General features: G+C 40.2%; 2 protein-coding genes across 2 annotated transcripts; one reads left to right on the top strand and one right to left on the bottom strand.

The window, feature by feature from the left end:
• Nucleotides 1-18,392: 18,392 nt before the first annotated feature.
• VTJ83DRAFT_1324 (uncharacterized protein) lies at nt 18,393-19,515 on the top strand (the record flags this gene model as incomplete). The annotated part of the gene is made up of 3 exons (XM_071007471.1): nt 18,393-18,634; nt 18,744-19,254; nt 19,339-19,515. The coding sequence occupies 3 exons, from the start codon at nt 18,393-18,395 to the stop codon at nt 19,513-19,515; spliced, it is 930 nt and encodes a 309-aa protein (XP_070870677.1).
• A 432-nt stretch (nt 19,516-19,947) lies between these two features.
• On the bottom strand, nt 19,948-20,708 carry VTJ83DRAFT_1323 (uncharacterized protein; the record flags this gene model as incomplete). The annotated part of the gene is made up of 2 exons (XM_071007470.1): nt 19,948-20,595; nt 20,661-20,708. 2 exons carry the CDS (start codon nt 20,706-20,708, stop codon nt 19,948-19,950), a joined length of 696 nt encoding a protein of 231 aa, XP_070870676.1.
• Nucleotides 20,709-21,051: the final 343 nt, after the last annotated feature.

Below are 21,051 nucleotides of genomic sequence, written 5' to 3'. Positions count from 1 at the left end.
CTGATTCGATGTTAACCATTGGTTCCCAAGCCATGGCTATACATCATACTGATAAATAAAGTACAGGGTTCAAAAAGAGGTAGCAATCCTACAATATAAAAGGTAAAGAGTAGGGTGTAATTAAAACTCCATAAGACCAGAATCTGTCTGGTTCATCCTGAATTTGTGTCCGTAGCAGTAGAGTTTACGTCGATACATTAAACGACATATAACAAAGATTACAAGCCCTATAAATAATATAATATGATGTATAAAGAAATACAGTAATTATAAGCATTGACAATACTCTATCGAAGGCTACCCTACACGACCATCGCTACTACCGCTAGGAATATTGCCTTCGCCGTACAGCTCTCTAAAAGGATACGATTCTTTTCGGGTTTCATCGATGTCATTCTGTATACCACCGTTCAAGGAGCTGTTTTAATTAATTCAACCCACCCACTTGAGGAATGACCCACTTTGGGAATACCTCGCAACGTCCACACCGCTACTTTCACCACACCACTTCCAACTTCTAAAAAGTAGTAAAGTAATGACATTCTAGCTTTAAAAGCTAACAGTAGATATATTTACGGATAGCTTACTCGGAAACCAACCTGGAATTAGCCCTCGAGGCTTTACAAGCTGGAAAGTCCAGCTTACATAAGATTGCCCCGACTGTAGTATATCAGTATCAACCCTCTACAATCGGCACTACAATCGCCGTACCTTGCAAGATAAAGCCGTTCGGATATTACAGGCCATTGGTCTGGTCCAAGAAGAACGTTATATATAACAGGCTTTGAACTAACAAGCCTTCGGCTACCCTCCGACTCACATACAACTCTAGGAGTCTGCTAGCCGACTACTCTGTATCGGAGGATCTCACGGTTGCGTAGGCGTTAGCTGGATACAATGCGTTTTACGTCAGCATCTTGCTCTCAAGACCCAGAGACCTCGGAAATTCGATTTGGCTTATATCGGAGGGGCTACAGCAGAGTTTATCCAACTAGAGCTTCGTTACCTTAATATTCTTGCTATCAATAGGATGTAACTAGCTAACTATAAGAATATATAAGAATACAGTGATATAAAGAGTATTATTATTACTAGTCTGTTGATCGGCAATATTAAAATCTATATTATTTGACCGAAAATAGATTAGCATTAGAACCAGGACCTTATATATGAGATATATCTCGGTAACAAAGGTTTATCTTCCTCCTATTATACTCTTTAAAGGTAAATAGCTTTAAAAATATTAGTCTCTAGTAGAAAAGAGCGAGTGTATAGACTAAGTCATTACTATACTGAAGCAAGGCTAGACCAATATAACTATTACTTTCCACTAGCTTAAGAAGTTCTTTATTCTATATACAACCCCTACAGATCCAAACTAGCTTCGTCTATTAGTACTAGACACCAACGACAGCTAAACAGATTACAAGCATATATAACATTACTTTATTAATAATATCTATCTTCTTTGCTTCCAGCCGTATACCTTTTATATACTCCAGCCTCTCAATTTAGCGATATTTAGTCCTTTTAAAGAGGTTTACTATAAAAAGTGTAACCGTAAAGTATATTAAACCGACTTATCTATTATTAGCAAACGGATAATATTTCGGTACCTTAGTATACGTATATAAGGAGGTATTATCCAGTCGGAACATGAAGTCTAAGTAGCGAACACTAGGTTTATAGCCAGTCTATACTTCTGAGCCTCTAATAAGCCGTGTACTGCTAGACGACTCGAAGATCCCAGCGAAAGATATACAAAGTCTACAGCTACAAAAGAGTCCTACGCTCCAACAACATACTCTATCTACGTATTTAGGTTCGATATTAGTTGTTTCAGTATTACGGAAGAGAATCTAGATGTAGAAGAGTATAGCTAAGATAAGGGGCGACTTCCACGGGCTATCTATACGTAGGCTTTTATTCAGTAAAATCCAGAAGGCCCTTGACGAAAAAGACTTCTAGTTAGCTTATTTTAAAACAGAAGAACCAGGTACTAAAGACTTGTATCGAGGCCTTGGAGCCGACTAGAAAAAAAAGCGTGCGTTTAGATCCTAACGAGGTCTTTGCAAATCCTAAGTAAATCTTCATAGCTCAGAAGGAGGTTAGCCGATTTTAAAAGAGCCCTATTGAAAAGAGTGATAGAGAAAGTACTTATTCTACTGCTTTCCCTATAGTAGTTGATTCGAGGAGGATGTTAGCAGGTAATAATTGTAGTCGTAATAGTGTGTAGGTCAGCAGACGTTGCGAGGTGTTCCCAAAGTAGGTGTCCTTAAGTGGGTGGGTTGACTTATACGACTAATAGCATCGAAGGGTAAACCTACCAATAAAATAGCTATAATATGATGAAGATTGTTAGGTCTTGATTCAACGCAAATAACCCTCCTACTCTTAGCACTATACAAGTATACTATCTTTTCCTGCTTTTAAAACCATATCTGTATTGGTGGACTTTTCGACGCTGACGTATTAGAAAGGCTGACGCGTAAAAGGCCCTGTTAAATTTAACCAGCAACTATCCTATGGGATCAAACCATGTTAAAAGTCTACATAGTACCAGGATACACAGTCAGTAAACGGGTCAGACGTAGACTTGCTTAATTACCAAAGAATATATAGAATAGCCACCTACCCCCTACGTTAACCCTAGTCCCGTTTGATACTCGAGACTAGTTTAAATATTCCAACTTACAATATGGGAACTATTTGAATTTAATAGCGAAGTCGGTGTTACTGCCTCATGAAGCAGATACAATTAACTCTGCTTCTATATAATCCTGTATATAATAGAGTATCTTAATAATATTATACAATTTTTGTAGACATTCTACTTTACAAGCGTTGGCGCTGATAGCTATAGTATCGTTAAAGAAAAGAAATTGTGTATATCAATAGTATATACTTCTTTGCTGCTGGCATGTTGCATAGCTAGTACTTCATCAAAACAGTAATGTTTGGTACTAAAGGTATAAGCGTAATACACTTACTAATATTATAAGCCGACCCCCTACTTTATAGAACACCTTCCCTTTAGAACACCTTTTTCCGACATACGCTAACAGTGCAACCCCCTTAGCTTATACTGTTATTAATAACTATAATACTTTAAGCTACTAGTGCTACAGACTGTGTTTCGCCCTCTTTATTAGTTAGAACTTTGTTCTACTTGGCCAGCTGCGCCCTAAGCGACTTTTAAATCTTTAATATTGGATAAGACTTTCTTCACATCTGTTGCGACCTTCTTTCTATAAGTAGGTTTAATGCCTCCAAATAGGTTCAATAGGCTCCAACTGGGCCTTAAAGCCCTGTTCTCAGCCTTATGGCAAGCCTTTTTGAAGGCTGCTTTATCTAACATCACCTCAATCTTCGTGAGGACTAGCCGTTTCCTCTAGGCTGCCGCGATAGGTAACATTTAAAAAAAATTAGACTTACCCGAATATCTTACTGTTTGATCAGCGTTCGAATAGTGACCTCCAAGGGCTTAGTAATCGTTTCGTTAGGTTTAAGGGTTACTCTTATACGTAGAATAGCATTTAGGTAACTCTCCGCATCTTCGTTGCTACAGTTCCTCAACAAGAAGCCGGTGATTAGAAGCTTCGATATATATACCGGTTATAAACCCAATGTTCGCAACCCTACAGTTATACTCGTAAGGTATAACTACCTCTTCTCTAGCTGATATACAGTCACAATGTGAAAAGTGGACAGGCACAGGCCTGGCACACCGCACCCATCACTACACCTGACTACCTCAATTCACGATATCGCAGTTAACACAAAGTAAAAGAAGTACGATAAACTAATCGTTTTGAAGCTCTGGATCTAGCCTTCAATATATAGTATACCACCCCTTTATAGCCCTGACTACCTCTAGGCGACGACGCATCGAGTCGATCAGGTTGTTAACCTTGGCCTGTAGGATACTATCCTATGTACTTTGCAATGTTATCTTACCCTTTCGGATATTTTCCTCGGTTCTAGGCAATTCTTCAAGGTCAGGGAAGTCCCTTCGCAGTACATCCTTTATAATAGCCTACATACATTCGATCGGGCTCAGATCGAGGCTACAAGGAAGATAGTCTTAGACCCCAGATACTATATTGTTTAAGCTAGTCCTTAAAACCTATGCTGTATAGATCCGAGTATTATACTGAATAAAAAAGGTTCCAGGCTTGTCATAAGGTAGAAAACCTTCCTCCAGAGCCTAGATATAAAGCTATACTAAATAATAGCCTTAATACAGGGAATTATCCTTACAGGTTAGAGGTATCAATTGGTCCCGCCCCCTCCCCCTTTAAGTATACCCCTATACTATAATTATAATCACTGCTTTACTGTAGTTATGGATATTAATGGCGGACCGATCGTACTTGTGCTCTGGAGTATAAAACCCAGCCAGTTCGGTCGTTCGGTATTAGAGCAATAAAAGATTTATCGGAGTAAGCACCTTTTAGTAATAACGTTAACGGAGCAGAAAACTCTATGCTAAGATAGACATACTTGAACTACTTTGTCGAGTTTCTGGAGCAAGTTGTATAAATAAATAAGTCTATACTAAGCGCCGTCTTCGTGAACCTGATTTCTTTTACGGGCCCTCTGTTTACGTTAGTATATCTTTGGAAGGTAGGTATGAAGGGTATTAATAGATACCCCTGAACCGCTCCCCTTAATAGGATCTTTCTAATAAATGTAGCTGTTGCGTTTGACTAAAATCGTCGTATACTGAACGTCTCGATTAGTAAAGGCTTTTTCTCCACCGCGACCGGCCTTCGATTCGTATTGTTTTCTTATTCTGAATATGGCTATTTGTCAGATAAATAGATTACGCTTGCCGATAATAATAAAGAGAACCTCTTCCCGCACCATGTACTTTCCCTCCCGCACCGTAGCCCCACTTAGACCCTAACCCTTGCACCTCTAAAGTCCTGGACCGCGAGCTTGAAGCTATCAACACTATCGCTATCAGTCAGAATCAATTAACCTCGCAGCGACTGAATCGCTCAGAAACGCAGGAGAAATCGAATAGCTACAGTTCGTAACACTATATCTAATGGCGCTTTAAACGTTAAAGTTATAACCTCGCCTGCTATACCCTCTCCTCTTTTTACTTCAGCTACTTGACTTGCCTGCGCCTAGCTCGTACTCGTCGTAGTCGAGGAGGCTACCCGCCAGTAATGAAGAACAGGGTTAGGATTAAAAACGTATTAACTGCGCCTGCAGGCGACTAGAAACAACTGGAGGATAACCGCGGATTTGGTGCAATTGACTGGAAAACCGATGACTTCGTGAGATTTGGTTGAATTGATGATGGCTTTAAGCTCGCGGTCCAGGACTTTAGAGGTGTAAGGGTTAGGGTCTAAGTGGGGCTACGGTGCGGGAGGGGAAAGTATATGGTGCGGGAAGAGGTTCTCATAATAAATCTGGTAAACAAGTATAGGTATGAAGCTTCAAATAGTACAATATCCTTAGGGGGCTAAATAAAGCCAGGACGAAGAGTTAGGTAGAGACTAGTTAGTTACTAATATATACTCAATAAATGAAGTCTATATACAAGTACTAGGTATTCCTTGCATATTGTACAAGTTTTAAAGCTTCTGATAACGGTACTCTTAGTATCCTAGCCCTTTATCAACTTAAACTGATCTATATTCCATCCATTCTCAGGCAAACTACAAGCAACGGCGGGAAGGCCAAAATAATTAAGCTAAAGCTGTACTACTTCGGTTATCGCTCTATTAACTCCAAATAACTTCATCGTCCGAACCCTCTTGGTTTTAAAGGCTAGGTTATAAACGATACACCTGTTTACCGAGCGTCTACTAATATAGTTAGCTGTTCCCACTTTCCTATTTATACGGCTAGCGAGCTCCTGGACTTACATACAAGCTGGTGGAAGGCCGAAGGCTTACTAGGTTGAACATAGTCGGTAAAACGTTTCCGTACACTACTAAGAGGGTTTATAATAGTTGGTTTATAATAGTTTCAAAGCTTCCTTTCGCGCTTTATAGCAGTTATTAACATCGTTAAAGAAGATAGGTAAAGAAACCCCAACTAGGCAGCTACCTACACCCTTAAAGCTAAATCCAATCTATAGCATCCTTTAAATCATTCTCTATATAGGTCATTAGCAGATTATCAGCAAGTTTATTTGTCTTACAAGAGAGTACATAATAACGATACTTTTTGTAATGGAAAAGCGGATGTTTAGGTATTATATGGTTCGCTTACAAGCTGTTCCAAGAAGGGGTGTTCTACAAGGTAGGATACCCACTTGATTGTGCTATTCGCACTAAAAGGCCAGCAATTTACAAAGTCCTTAGTATTTAAAAAGTATCATCAAAAATTGCTTGTTAAAGTAGCAGTAGATAGATAACGTAACCCGTATAGAGTTCGGCTCACTATAGTATTTAGCCGCCCACTACTCGCCTCTCAGCGGGAGACACTATACTACAATATTATCAATCACAGTCAGCAGTAGCAACAACTAATGGATTTAAAGCTATTCACTCTCTAATAATACATTAAAAATAAGAAAGTACTGGTAGTTAAGTAGAAAGTCAATCACTTAACACATAAGGCTTTATACAGAAACCCACCTGCAAGACAATCTTAACAAGTCTAACCAGGGCAGCTATCTCTGCACGACGTTCCTTTGCTTTACATTCCCTGACCTCCTTAATCTCTTATTCACGTATCCCCTAAACACTTACCTGAACGGTTAGTAAACGAGCCCTATTAACCCGTTTCCTCTTACCCTCCTTACACTTGTCTATTTATCAACGACCATATTAACAAAACAATAATTAAAGTTATTAACCCAGAGACGCTTAGTATATAACCAAATAACTAAATTTATGAAGCTTTATAGAACCACTATAGATTATAATTAAATTAATAGCGGGTTAGATCTGGGCAGCACCTGCTAAAAAGTAACTTTAAACAACTACGAATTCCTTCGGCCTCTCTTTCGAGTTAGAGCTATAAATAGGCTGGTCGGTAAAATAACGAGGCTTGAAATTCATTAGGGTTGTAAACTTAAAGCCCTATATTTCACTCACCGCTCACATAAGTTATTCCTTAGTACCGTATTCCTAGCCTAGACATAATAGTAAAGCACATAGCTGTTAGTAGCCCTTCCTACGCTTAGTAAAACCGTCTAATTAACAAGTAACCGGTATACAGTTGCAGGTGGACTTAAAAACGCCAATATTGAAAGGGTAGAGTATTTAGGTAGCGTTCGGAAGGAGGTCTTTTGAGCTATAATACTATAGTTGATAAAGGTTTATATAAAGCTATAGAAAATTTAGCTATTAAAGCTATAAAAGATTACAATTATCTCGATAGTTTCCAAAGGGTAGCATAATAATTCAATGCTTTAACTCTTTGATAGCAATCTTACAATAGGTCCAGCAGTTTAGGGATACTCGAATAACTGTCTATAAGCCGATTAACACATAGTCGGGGATCTGGTTTCAATATACTATCTTGCTTTAGAAGGTAGCGCATAAGTCGATCCCCCACCTTATGAAACACCCTCTTTTCTAAACGCCCGGCACGGCCCACACCAGAAGTACAACACCCTAAGTTTATACCACTACTGCTGAACTATTTGATACAGATAAGATACTTTCAGCTACTAATTCTGCAGGCTAAGCTCCGCACTCTTCGTTAGCGCTTTCTTCAACCCTGCCAGGTACTTCTTAGACGAGTTTTATATCCTCAACGTTAGCGAAGAGCTTGTTCAGATCCGTAGCCACCTTCGTCGAGTTAATTTAATAGCTTCCAACTGGGCCCTTAGAGCGCTGTTCTCAGCCTCAAGGCAAGCCTTTTCGAAGGCTAATTTATCTAAAGCCTTCTTAATCTTCCTAAGGACTAGCCGCTTCCTTGGGCTACCGCGGTAGATGACTCTTAAAAGAGCTAGGCTTGCCCAGATATCCAACCGTTTGGTTGGCGTTTAAACAATTACCTCCGAAGGCCCAGCAGTAGTCTGGTTACGCTCAGTAGTTACTGCTATACGTAGGGGGGTATTAGTCGATTTATCTAATTTTAGTTAGAGTTATTTAGTAATAAACGGCTTATTAGAGGCTCCGATATATATCCCGGTTACAGACCTGATGCCCGCTACCCCATAGTAATACTCTTAGCTATAACTACCTTTTCTCTAGTAGATAGAAGGTAGAGAAGTAAATTCCGTTTGCCGAGAATAATCGAATTGGACTAAGCTGTATAATTATTAAGTTCTGAACGGTAAAACGCTTTGAAAAGGCTAAATAAATATAGCTAAGTTAAGCCGCTAGAGTATATAAGAGATAAATAGTAGTAGAAAAAGTAAATAAATTTTACTTAAAAGGTATAGCTATATAGAGTCTACTGTGATATAACTATTATAGCCGTCAAGCATAAGTAGGTGAATATACGTTAGGTTCTACAGCTGGGTCTGGAGGATAAATACTTCCTTGACCGATTTTATTATAAAACCTATTGTTATGTAAAGCTGCTTTTAAACGTAACAACAAGAGGTAGATATAGACTAGCCATCTATACGCAAATACCAGGATATTCCTTTTAGATCGTATAAGCTTTAACGCTTCCAATAATTCAACTATTGATACCCTTGCCTTCTATAAGCCCAAAGATTATCTATATTCTACTTATTTTAGGTAGAAGATAAGTAACGGCTGGAAGGTTAAGGTAGTTAGACTAAAGCTGTATTACTTTGGTTATAGCGTTGTCAATTCGAACCGACTAGATTTTGCGAGTGCTTAAGTCTTAAAAGCAAGGTTATAAGCAATAAACATGTTCACCTAGCTATATAGTAAGCTGTTCTAGTCGTCTTGGTGATACAGCAAGCAAGCTCCTAGACTTACGTATAAGTTAATAAAAGGCCGAAAGCTTATTAGGTTAAAACCTAGTCGGTAAAACGTGTTTCTTATACTGCTAGAAGGGCTTGAAATGGTTTGAAGGCTTCCGAATTCCGCGTTTGGTGGCGGTTGTTGACGTGGTTGAAGAGGGTAATTGGAGAGATCCGGAACTGGTCAGCTAATCTCAACCACAGCGGCTCTGAGATCTTCCTGTATATAGGTTATTAGCAAAGCGATTAGCGGGTTTAGTTTTATGCAAAAGATTGAAGGAAACGGTTACTTTTGTAGTTGAAGACCAGGTGGTTGGGTGTTCTGATGTGGGCTGTGCAGGGCGTTTGGAATAATAGGTGATGTTTTACAAGGTGGGGAGCCAACTTAATAGAAAAACTTACAATTGCAGGTATACCCCATAATAAAAAATAGTCCTAATTACTATGTTGGGAAACAATACTTGTATATTACGGCCATGAATAATAACATGTTTCGTTATTCCAACGCCCTGAATATATACCCTGTAATCCGTATTGTAGATGAGCGTTAAAAAGAGTGGCATTATTAAAAATAGTTCGAACCAATATTTAACATTATTGTACTCGAGAGAATCCTTGCGGGCTTAATCCAGTACACACATGCGCCGAATATATAATGTATTATATCGTTTTAGAAACTTAACATCGTACTTGTCGCTAAGAGGCTCGAGGTTATTCTTTATATGCTGGAGATGTGTAGTGAGGCTGCGAATAGCTTTAATAATTGTAGGCTTGCTTTAATAGTTTAGCCAGTATTGGGCTTTAAGTACAGTTTCTCTTTCGGCTCGTGAGAGACATTGCATGTATGTGTTGATGGTTCTGAGGCCCTCGTACTTACTATCATACGTTTTTGTAATAAACTTCGGAGGATATTAACTAGATAAGTTGTTTTGCGTACAGTGAAACTTTCCGTTTAAATTGCTTCGGGTGCGTACTATACTATATACACAGCCCTTCGTCGTCAATATCCTTAACCATCTCCCAAGAGTTTTATTTAATACAGTAAAAAGATGGAAAGGCTTACCTGTTCGAGAGAATTCTTAGTGTTAATATTATTCAAATTGATCGAAATAATGTAAGGTAAAAGAAGTAACTTGGTACAATTTACACCTGACTGAGTTCTATACAAGTCAAATTAGCACTAGACTACTCTGTAGTTCAATATAGCACACAAGAAATTATAAGGACATCAAGCTTAGTAACTTATATTAGGGGTTTATTGCCTGTATTTTGAATTTGCTACCATACTAGTCTCGTTAAATCCAATAACTAGACGATGAATATAGAAGTCCTAAGCTTACACCCGACCTCTTCGATCATATAATATACTTGTATTGTACTCTGCTAACTACTTAAGGTTTACTAACCATTATTCTAGCGATATCGAGAACCTACAACTACAGGAGAATCTTTTGTTAGATATACAAACGAACCTTGAAAACTAGTCTGGTAACGCTGAAACTGACTATTAATAGGGTGTGCACCTATAGCCCAGTAAGGGACTTTGTAAAAGTGACTACATGTACTATACTTAGCTAGGGGATGGTTAGTTTAAAGAGGACTCTGTTAAACAGAGAAATGATAATCGACTAGACGATTTACATAGTATCTAGGCGTAATCATATATTAATTATTCATGTTATAATTTTTCCATAGAGCTGTTGCGAACGGATATGTATGTTTTGTTGGTTGGTTAGTTAAATCCACACTGATCGACCTAAGAACGCATTGATATAATAAAAGTACAAAACTAAAGATATTTATCGGTTTATATCATTCCAAAGTACCAGTCTCGGATATAGCATACCCAACGCATATACTGCGGTACGGTGCATAAGTTTCCACCCCCGACCAGGTCACTGCCAGGATCCACCACAACAGCCACAAGTGTAACCTACAGCCATTTACAGGTGGAAAACGCACCGCTGTTTAGTCTCCCTGATCAACGCTACGACAATAACAAGAACAATAGCCAACTGCAAACACCTTTCCAACAACAACAACAACAACAACAACAACAACAACAACAACAACAGCCAACCGCAAACACCGTTTCTGTGATAACCGTCTACGGATTTTTATTTTGTTAAACAATGGTCCGTTACCCCTATTTAGGAGGAGAATCATACCCCTTAGCGGGTATTATGTTTAAAACAAGGAACAGGGTTAAACGGAGTATTTAGGGAGATAGAGGTATATCAAGACTCTTATATTGTTACAATGAACAGAAGAAACCTTTATCGATCGAACACAACCTTTTCGCAAGAACCGAAGTATAACCAACTATTTTCAGCTTCTACACTATATACTATTACCAGGTTTAACAAAATAAAAGACTTTTACAGGCTTCGAAAAGCAAATTGTTTTATACTTTAACAATCAGCTTAACGAACAGTCCTTGAATGATACAGTATACAATGCAGTCTCAATCAGAAAAAATGACTAGTACAGTCTTAGCACGTCGTACCCATGACCAGAGCCGACTACTTCAACCCACTACAACGCAGTTCAATCCACATAAAAATAAGAACACAATACATTTAAAGTTCTGAATAGAGCTTCGATATTCAGTATATCATCACCCCTTTGCAGCCTGGACTGCCTCCAGGCGATAAAGCATCAAATCGATACAGTTATTAACTTCGGCCTGCACAATACTATTTCCAGCACTCTGCAACATTATCTGAACCATTCCAATATTTTCCTAGGTTCCAGGTAATTTCTAACAGTCAGGGAAGTACTTGTGCAATATATCCTGTATAATCGCCTCTATAAACTCGACCGGGTCGAGATCGAGGCCGTAAAGTAGATTATCTTGACCCAAACACTATATATATTAGTTAACCTCTTGCTTTACTACCAGCGCCGTATAGATCCAGGCCTTGTCCGGACTATCACAAGTTCCAGGTCTATATTAGCGTATAAAAGCTTTTCTCCAGAGACTACATATAAGACTAGACTAAATAGCCTTAATGCGGGGAATTATCGTCACGAGTTTTAATCACAATGGGCATTTCGCCCCCCCTTTACATATATCCCTATACTATAATTATATTCGCTACTCTACCGTAGCTACGGATATTAATAACAGACCAATTATTAATATACTCTGGGTTACGGAAAACCTAGCTGGTTTAGGTAGTTAGTATGAAAGCAATAAAAGATTTATTGAGGTAAATACTTTTTAATAATAATGTTCGCGGGGTAGATCCACACTTTTATCCTTCAGTAGATTTACATAAGTTACCTCGTCGAGTCTATAAAGTAAATTATATAAGTAAGTCTATACCGGGCGTTATCTTCGTTAAGCTGAGTTTTCTCATACGCCTCTATGTATAATAGTATGCCTTCGGAGAATAACTTCAAAGAGCATTAATAATGCCCTCGAAACTGCTTTCCTTGATCTGTTTTTTCCAAGGAATACAGCTAGTACGTTTAACTAAAATACTTGCGTGCCAAGCGTTATAATCAGTAAACCCTTTTTTTCCACCGTAGCCGGGCTTCGATTCGTAAATGTTATTTTCCTTTGCGCATTTTATTGTTTAGGTAATAGTTTCCGGTAGTATTTAAATTCTCTGCTAACTACTTGCAGAATATCCTACGTTGTTGCAGCGCAAGGATCTACGCCCTCTCGTGTCCAGTTTACTCCTTACGGTACCTATTAGGAGTTGTGATATTAGGCGATAATCCGTGTAGTGATTGGGAAAAGAAATAATAGGATTTTTAGTGAAGGCGTGCAACGTGAACGCGGTATAGGGTCTGGACGGGACTAGTTCTTTTTTCTAATTATAACTGTAGTTGTACTCCAAAAAGGGTTCCCTACTACGCTGCCGACACATACGTCGCATTCTTACCATAGTCTTTAACAACATATTTCCTTTCTTTAAACTACTACATCCTCTATAGAGATTTAGGAAATAACTTGATATATTGTTAGTTTCTTATCTAATGCTTCATCTCTTATTAGGGCCCGTCAGTCTTTAAATTTCTAAAGAAGGTATAAGTTATCGCTTTGCGGGAAACAAGCACACTATACAATATTGTAAATCTCAACTCGATTATAGCAGCAGAAAATATTATAAAACTAATCTCAGTATATTACTGTTTTATCATAGTATAATGAGAATATACAACGAATGGTTGACCTATGTATATAACTATTAGCATTAGCTTCCGTAGAGTAAGCAAAACTAACAGTTGAGTATTAAATATTTATAGGTCTCACTTAGCGCTTTATATAAGGAACGCAGTTCAACGAATACTATAATGATTGTAAACTAAAAGAAAACCGAGATATATACTATATCTATAACCCGAAGTATAAATATAACCTAATTGACGTTAATACGTAAAGCAAAGTAGATATTGTAATTCCCGTGCAAGAACGCCTCCTCAATAGAGGCTAGTCCTTCTTGGCCAGTAGTACGCATTACAATATAGCTATAACTAATAAATACCATGTAGGAGGGTACTCTTTGTTTCCTAGATAAAATGCTTCAATTATAACCGTCCTTTTATCTGAAAATGCTCGATCTCAATTACTTAGTACCCTAGGAATATTGCAAAGAGTACATAGTAGCGAGTACTATAAGCTTATATAAACCAGATAATTAGTTCTATAGGCCGGCATCTGGAAGCTATAGTTAGTATACAGGATTTATATACAAAGTGTTAAAGCTTACCTTTTATAGGTTTAACATAACTGCCATTCCCCGCTATAGTCCCCCGTCATAATTGTGTTATAGCTGTCTAAGATTCTAGCTGTCCTAACAGAGACCGATTTCTTCCGTACAAGACTTTTACGCATTCAGGGTGTTAAGCTAGGAGCTTAGAAGAGCTATGCTATAAATCTAAAGTCCTGGAATGATGTTATAGACAAGCTGTATAATAAATACCAAATTGTTCTCATCATTCTAGTTGCTAAACTCCAGCAGAAATCAGAAAAAAACAAGACTAACAGTCTTAGCACACCGCGCCTTTCATTACATGTAACCACTATAAACCATTACAACGTAGTCAAAACAAGGTAAAGAATAAGATAAAACAATCCGTTTAAAGCTCTAATACTCGCCCTTCGTTAATTAGTATACTATCCCTTCGCAGCCCAGACTATCTCTAAGCGGCAACGCATCGAGTCAACATAGTTATCAATCTTAGACAATAGAATACTAAGCACGTCCAATATAATCTGAACATTTCGGTTATAAAGGTCAAGGAAGTCCCTACGCAATACATCCTTGATAAGCCGCTATATATATATATATACTCGATCGGTTTAAGCTGAGCTGTACCGTAGAGAGTCTTGGACCTATATACTCTACTGCTAGATCTACTCCTTTAGTTCCTGTACTGTATCTATAGATCTAAGTATTATCCTTAAAAGAAAAAGGGCTAAGGCCTATAATAATATGTAAAATCTTCCTTTACGTCAACCTATCCACTTAAGGAACGACCCACTTTAGAGACACTTCGAAACGTCTAGTGACCTATACACTATTACAATTACCATCACCTCCTTACACCCTCCTCGAATCAACTACGATACAGGAGGCAGTGGAATAAATACTTTCTCCATCGCTCTTTTCAACAGGGCTTTTCTATACTCGGCTAGCCTCCTCCTAAGCTATATAGATTTGCTTAATATCTGTAAAGACTTCGTTAGAATCCAGACGTACCCTTTTTCTTCTAGTCGGCTCCAAGGTCTCGATACAAGTCTTCAATACCTGGTTCTCCTATTGCAAGTAAGCCAACCGGAAGTCTTTTGCGTCAAGGGTCTTGTGGGTCTCACAGAATAAAAGCCTGTATATAGGCAACCCGTTAAAGTCGCCCCTTGTCTTAGCCAGGCTATTCTACCTCTCGATTCTTTTATATAGTATAAAAATAATTACTACGGAACCTAAGCAAATAGATAGAATATATTACTAGGTTGTAGAAGTATTTCGTAGTTGTTAAGTCTACATATATTTCGTTAGGTTAATTAAGTTTTTTTGTAGTAAACGGCTTATCAGAGGTTTAAAAGCATAAACTAGCTATCAACCTAGTACTTACTGTCCACACTTAATATCCCGGCTCGTTAACGCCTCTTTATATACTAATACCTGGTACCGAAGTATTATCCGTTTACTATGAACAGATAAATCATATCTATAAAGTACTGTTATATAAGCTTGTAATCTGTATAGCTGTCGTAGCTGTTTAATATTAATAGACAAAGCTTGTTTAGATCTGTAAGTACTGTGAGTAGGATAAAGACCTCTTGACCTAGTAGAAGGCAACAGTTATATTAGCCTAACCTTTCCTGGTTACAGTAAAAACCTGGTCCTTAAAATCGCTCTTTTCTACCGACAACAATTACTGTTAAAGGTATTCGCCTTTAAAGAATGCAATAGAAGAGAAATATACCCCTACTACCGAAATACATTTAATAAACAACGTCTACGTCGGCTTTATCTCGTAAGGTACAAAGCTTATAATACTGACGATAAAGGGTTGATACTAGTATACTAAAGTCGCGGGCGATCTTACGGAAGCTGGACTTTCCAGCCTGTAAGGCCTTAAAGGCTAATTATAAATCGATTTCCGAGTAATCCGTAAATCTATCCACTATTAAATTTTAAAGCAAGAAAGTGATTACTGTACGTACTTTTTAGATGTTAGAAGTCGTATAGTAAAGTTTATAGTATGTATCTTTAAAGTAGGTCGTTCCTTAAGTGGATAGGTAGACTTAAAGCCCAGATATATATAACTACGCCGAATAACCTGACTGCTTACAGATAGTTTTACGAGTTATAATTACAAGAGAAGACTCTCCTTCCTTCTAGATACACATCTACACTATAATTATAATTACTACTTTACTGTAGGTATAGATATAGTAGCGGACCTGTTATACTTATACTCTACAGTATGAAAAGCCTAACCGTTTCAGTAACTTAGTATAAAGGTAAGATAGTTTAACGGAGTAAACATTCTATAATAACAATACTAGTAGAGTTGATCCAATCGCTTATACTTAGATAAACTTACCTTCGCTACCTTATCTAGTTTCTATATAAGTTATATAGGTGTTTATACACAACACTGTCTTTGTCGAGCTATATTCTTTTACAGGCCCTTCATTTATACTGCTATATCTTCAAAAGTAGCTGCGAAGGATATTAATAGAAGCCTTTAGGCTCTATTCTTTAATACAGTTTCTCTAAGGAATTAGTACTACTATTACTTTTACCTCAGATAGTTGTATACTAAACTTCTAAACCAGCAAAAGCCTGCTACTACCGCAGCCAGGCTTCGATTCGTAAGTGTTATTTTCTTCTATATATTTAGCGGTCGCGATAATAGTTTCGGGGTAGCTCCTAGAATCCTTTGCTAACTAGTTGCAGGGTACCCTAGCTAATCGCAGCGTAATAATTTGCGCCTACTCAAATACAATCAGTTACTACCTACGATAGCTATTAGAAGTAGTATTATTAAACGATAACTCAAGGCCGAGTTTACGAATTTTGTTGTTGTTTTAACAGTATATAGTGGTTAGAAAAAGGCATTAGGATTTTATATATAGGCATACAACGCAAGCGGGGCTTTTAAGAACGTTACTTTCAATATAGCAAACATAACCTATTGTAAAATAAAGATTTAGTAGCCTAGTTAACTACAGTAGAGTGTTAGATTATATTCTCTAGGAATTTATACTATTCTATAAAATATAAGCATTTTGATATTCACTCTGCAGATTATATTATTACTAGTAGCTTACTATTACCTGACCAACACGGGTATTAACTATAAATAGAATAAGAATAGCTACCTTTTATCTATATAAGGCTGGATAAGTAACTGGCCGGAGCTTTAAGACTATATATAGAAGAAATTAGAAAGTCTGTACTTATATACGGTTTAACCAAGGAGATTGGATTAAGTATACTCTAGCTAGTTAGACTAAGTAGTTCTAATTAACGTACTATTTAAAGTATATAGTATGTAATACATTTATTTTATCTAGTAATTATCTTTATACCTTTACTAAACTAAAATGAAGCATCTTACTTCCAGATTAGTTTGTGTAGTCTTGTACCTTCCGAAAATTCAATTTAACAAGACAAAGCCAAGGGTAAATTGCATACGCTAAAACATATAACCCTTGCTCTGCTAAAAACTTACAGCTTGAAGACTATCCTATTAGTAGATCTGTTCGAGTCGCTAGAATAATATCTTTTGCCTAGGTAATATATATGCTAACCCAGCATATTATACAATATATCCAATATCTCTCAGCCCTTTTCTCTCTTGCCCCGATATCTTAGCCTTATCATCCTCCCTAATATTGCTCTGCAATATATAAGTTACAGGACGATCTAGAAGAGCAAATGTGTACCAAGACTTTAAGTATCCCAGATGCTCGGACTAGATCCATAAATCTAGCACTCCCGGGCGGATAGCGACACATTACTAAGGCCCCTGTTCAAAGAAGTGATAGAAAGGGTTTCTACGCAAAAGGTATACATTGCTGTATACGGACTAAAGCTATAGTCGAGATATAACTTTACAGCTTTGCAGAGAATAATAAGTATACCTAAGTCACATCAGGTTGATTTGCACTTGCATCTATTCTCGTTGATAAGATTTTCTTTTTTCAAGCCATTGCTATATTAATCTAATATTTAACCTTATCTGCGCAGCACTTAATACAGATTGCTAGTACAAAAGTATATTTCAAGCTCTATTTTACAAAATTTGTTTTAGTAAAATGTTAGGCAAAGCCGAAGGCGTGTACTATATAGCCTGTCTATTGCAGAAACCAGGTAAATATATACAAAAGCCCTATACTTAGTTATATCGCAGAAGTTAGAGTAGGGTAATTTTATAATATTTTACAGTAGGAGCAGTACTCTTTATAATCATGTAGTTAAAAGGGTACAGGTATCATTTTCGTAGAGTCTGTATACCGTATAATTGAATGCATCCACGTTGTACTTTTTACAGTGATACAAAGTGTTGTTGTTGAGAAGGCAGCTAGCTAGTTTCTAAAGTTCTTAGCTGAGATTAATATTAACCAACTATTAACCGCCGTTTAGTACTATCGAAAACTTCTCTTGTAGCTACTTAATTTTCATTTAAGGGCTCCTCTAGCCTAATACAGATGATTTAAGTTGCAGCATATCAGAAAGGTTATTACCAGATCAACTCAAATTCAGGGAAGAGAACCGGGAACTGCTAGCACCCAGAGTCCATGTTACAGGCTGTTCCCGTTGAGCGTCGTGCTTGGCTTGATGTGGGTCTCTCTTTCCATGCATAGAATGTCTGTGTGGAGCCGAGGAGCTGCCGAGCCGGGGGTGCCCCACCCTCGGTGGTTGATGTATCCCCCCACCGCTATCATCACAAGCCAAAGTGTCAACTCTAGCACCGCAACACCTGGCAACAACCTGACATACCCAAGCATTGCGCTGACGCCTCCTCACTCTGCTCTCCACGGACGCCCTGTCAACCAGGTACGAGAGAAATGACGACAAATTCAGCTTGCCAACGCCGGCAGGATGCGCGGATCAAGGGTGCCGCCAAGACCGAACCCCAGAATGTGTCGCGTACCGAGGTAACGCGGACGCTGCCCAACATTTGCTTTGAGCTCAAGGCAAAGGTCGACGCCTTTCTCCGCGAACAAACCGACGACCGCGTGTTGGCCGATGTCCAAAGACAGGTCAGGACGTCAATAGACGTGATCCAGGAGGCGCTGGGCCGGTATGGGTATGTTCTGTGGCGAACCATGGGCCGAGGTGAGGGCGGGCCGGAAGTTAGACACGCGGACTTCGCAACAGGAACAGGCTTGACTGACCGGTGTGTTCCGTTGTCAAAGGCTCGAACACCTCTCCCTCTCCTACAATGGCGGCAAGGACTGCCTCGTGCTGTTGGTCTTGATCCTGGCCTGCCTCCCAGACTGGGCTTCTCGCCCGCCACCACGCTCGACAGCAGTCGATGACGACGTCGCGACGAAGACCGCCGACACCGACGATCCTACTGTCGCGAGCATCCCCGCATCAGCACCCAGCGACCCAGCGACGACTGCAGATCAGCCGCTGCAGGCAATATACATTGTTGCTTCCCATCCGTTTACCGAGGTTGAAGAATTCGTGGCAAAATCGACCTCCGTATACCATCTCGATCTCACGCGCTATACGCTACCGATGCGACCGGCCCTGGAGGCTTATTTAAAGGACAGGCCTGCTGTGAAGGCGATATTCCTTGGCACAAGGAGGACAGACCCTCACGGTGAAAACTTGACGCACTTTGACCCTACAGACGAGGGCTGGCCTCGGCTCATGCGCGTCCATCCTGTCATTGATTGGCATTATGTCGAAATCTGGGCTGTAGGTTCCTTGCTACCCTTTCCACCCTTATCTCTTGCCGCGGTACAGTAAAACAAGGATGATAACAGTGCTCTGTTTCTATAGTTCATCCGGCACCTCCAAATACCTTTCTGCGAGCTATACAACAGAGGCTTCACCTCCCTAGGAGGTGTGAAGGACACGCGCCCCAATCCGGCACTAGCGATTGGCGGCAATGGATCAAAATTCCGGCCAGCGTATGAGCTCAGGGCTGATGACGAGGAACGCCTTGGTCGGGACTGACCAGCCCACCAACACTCACCGTCCTGGAGCAACGCTGCGGTGGAATGTGGGATAACCAGACAGGATCAGAAACGACCGTCCTTACTGGACCTATGGTGATGATCAGACCGGCTTGGGGTGGCTTTACGATGCAGCAGTTCATTTCATAGACGATAGATACCATAGACGGCATTGCATGTGGCATGGAAAGCATGACCGAGGCTCTAAATTTATGGTTTGTTCTTAGATCCGGGGGAGGGCATCACCCCGAACTGCGGTGCGGACTTATCAGAGAAAAGGTTCGTGACTTCGTAATCCATGTATCTCCCGGCATTGAAATACAGAAACATCAAGCTGATGTAGCTAGGATCTGCTCGGATATTCAGCATCCCCCCCCCCCCCATTCATTGGCTCATCGCCCCCAAACGTTGCGTATTCCTCGAGTCGGCCCACCTATGTATACTGCCAGGCACCGTAGGTGCCAGCCGGTACAGGGTTGACCTTCAGATTCACCGGATGGCATGCGCTCAGACTCCCCGCGTTCGTGTCGTTCCTACCCACCAAGTTCCACGCCGTGCCTCCGCCTCCCGAAGCCTTCGGCGGACAGGCGACCCAGCCCCAACCGTTGCCGTTAAGATTGACAAACCCGCCTCCTTGGTACGCCCCAAACCCAGTCCTGAGGCTGCCGGGTGGGACGTAAGCCGAGTGGGCCTGCGTGTAGGCCATGTTCCAATACGGATCCAAATAGGCCTGCTGACCGCCAGGGACCATGACGCTCATGGCCACGCTGCCGCCGCTGGCAACGAAGACCGTGGTTTTACCCGGCGGGCAGGCATCTTGTGGGACGACAGCAGGACAGTAGCTACTTGTCTGGCCGTTGAGGGACCAATGCAGCCCCCCGGCTGTGACGGGCTTGTTGTGGATGATGGGCAGTTTGGGGTTGTGGGCGGTGAGGGTGAAAGGTGTATTGACCGGCGGAAGTAGGGTGAGGACGTTGTTGGTACAGGTGTACATGAACTTGCTGTAGCATGCGCCACCGCAGCGGGACAGCGGCTCGCCTGCTGTGACGGGGCAGAGAAATTGGTTGTTCCAACAGACATGCTGGATGTAACACTGCATTAGTATGCTGGTAGCCGGGATGCTTGGGAAGATGTCTGTTGAACTACCTGTGCCGGATCATACCGGGCCGGGCCGCAGTCCAGGAGATCACCCATGACTCCGCAAACAAGCCCGAGAAGGGCGGATACAATCTGAGCAGATCGTCTCATAATGTGTGGCCTCGTGGATGTGAAGCGATTGAAGTATATCACTATCGATGGCAAACCGACTGATGTTGCAGGTGTAACGTACACAAAAGAGCACGCCTACGCGGTGCGGATCGAAGTCATTTTATAACATGAATTTGGTATTTTTCAGGCCCCAGGGCCCCGGCTTTGCCTGATTGTTGCCCGGTAATCCCGACAGAGAGCCGCAGTTGAGGCTTAGAACCGGATATGGACGTTTGTTCGTATTCCTTTCGCCACGGGCTTGTCCAGGAGATCGGCACGACCACGAAAT

This window comes from Remersonia thermophila, chromosome 1 (assembly GCF_042764415.1).
Source record: "Remersonia thermophila strain ATCC 22073 chromosome 1, whole genome shotgun sequence".
NCBI classification, from domain to species: Eukaryota; Fungi; Ascomycota; class Sordariomycetes; order Sordariales; family Chaetomiaceae; genus Remersonia; species Remersonia thermophila.
Note: the sequence above shows the minus strand (reverse complement) of the source record. Positions and strands in the feature narration are given on the sequence as shown.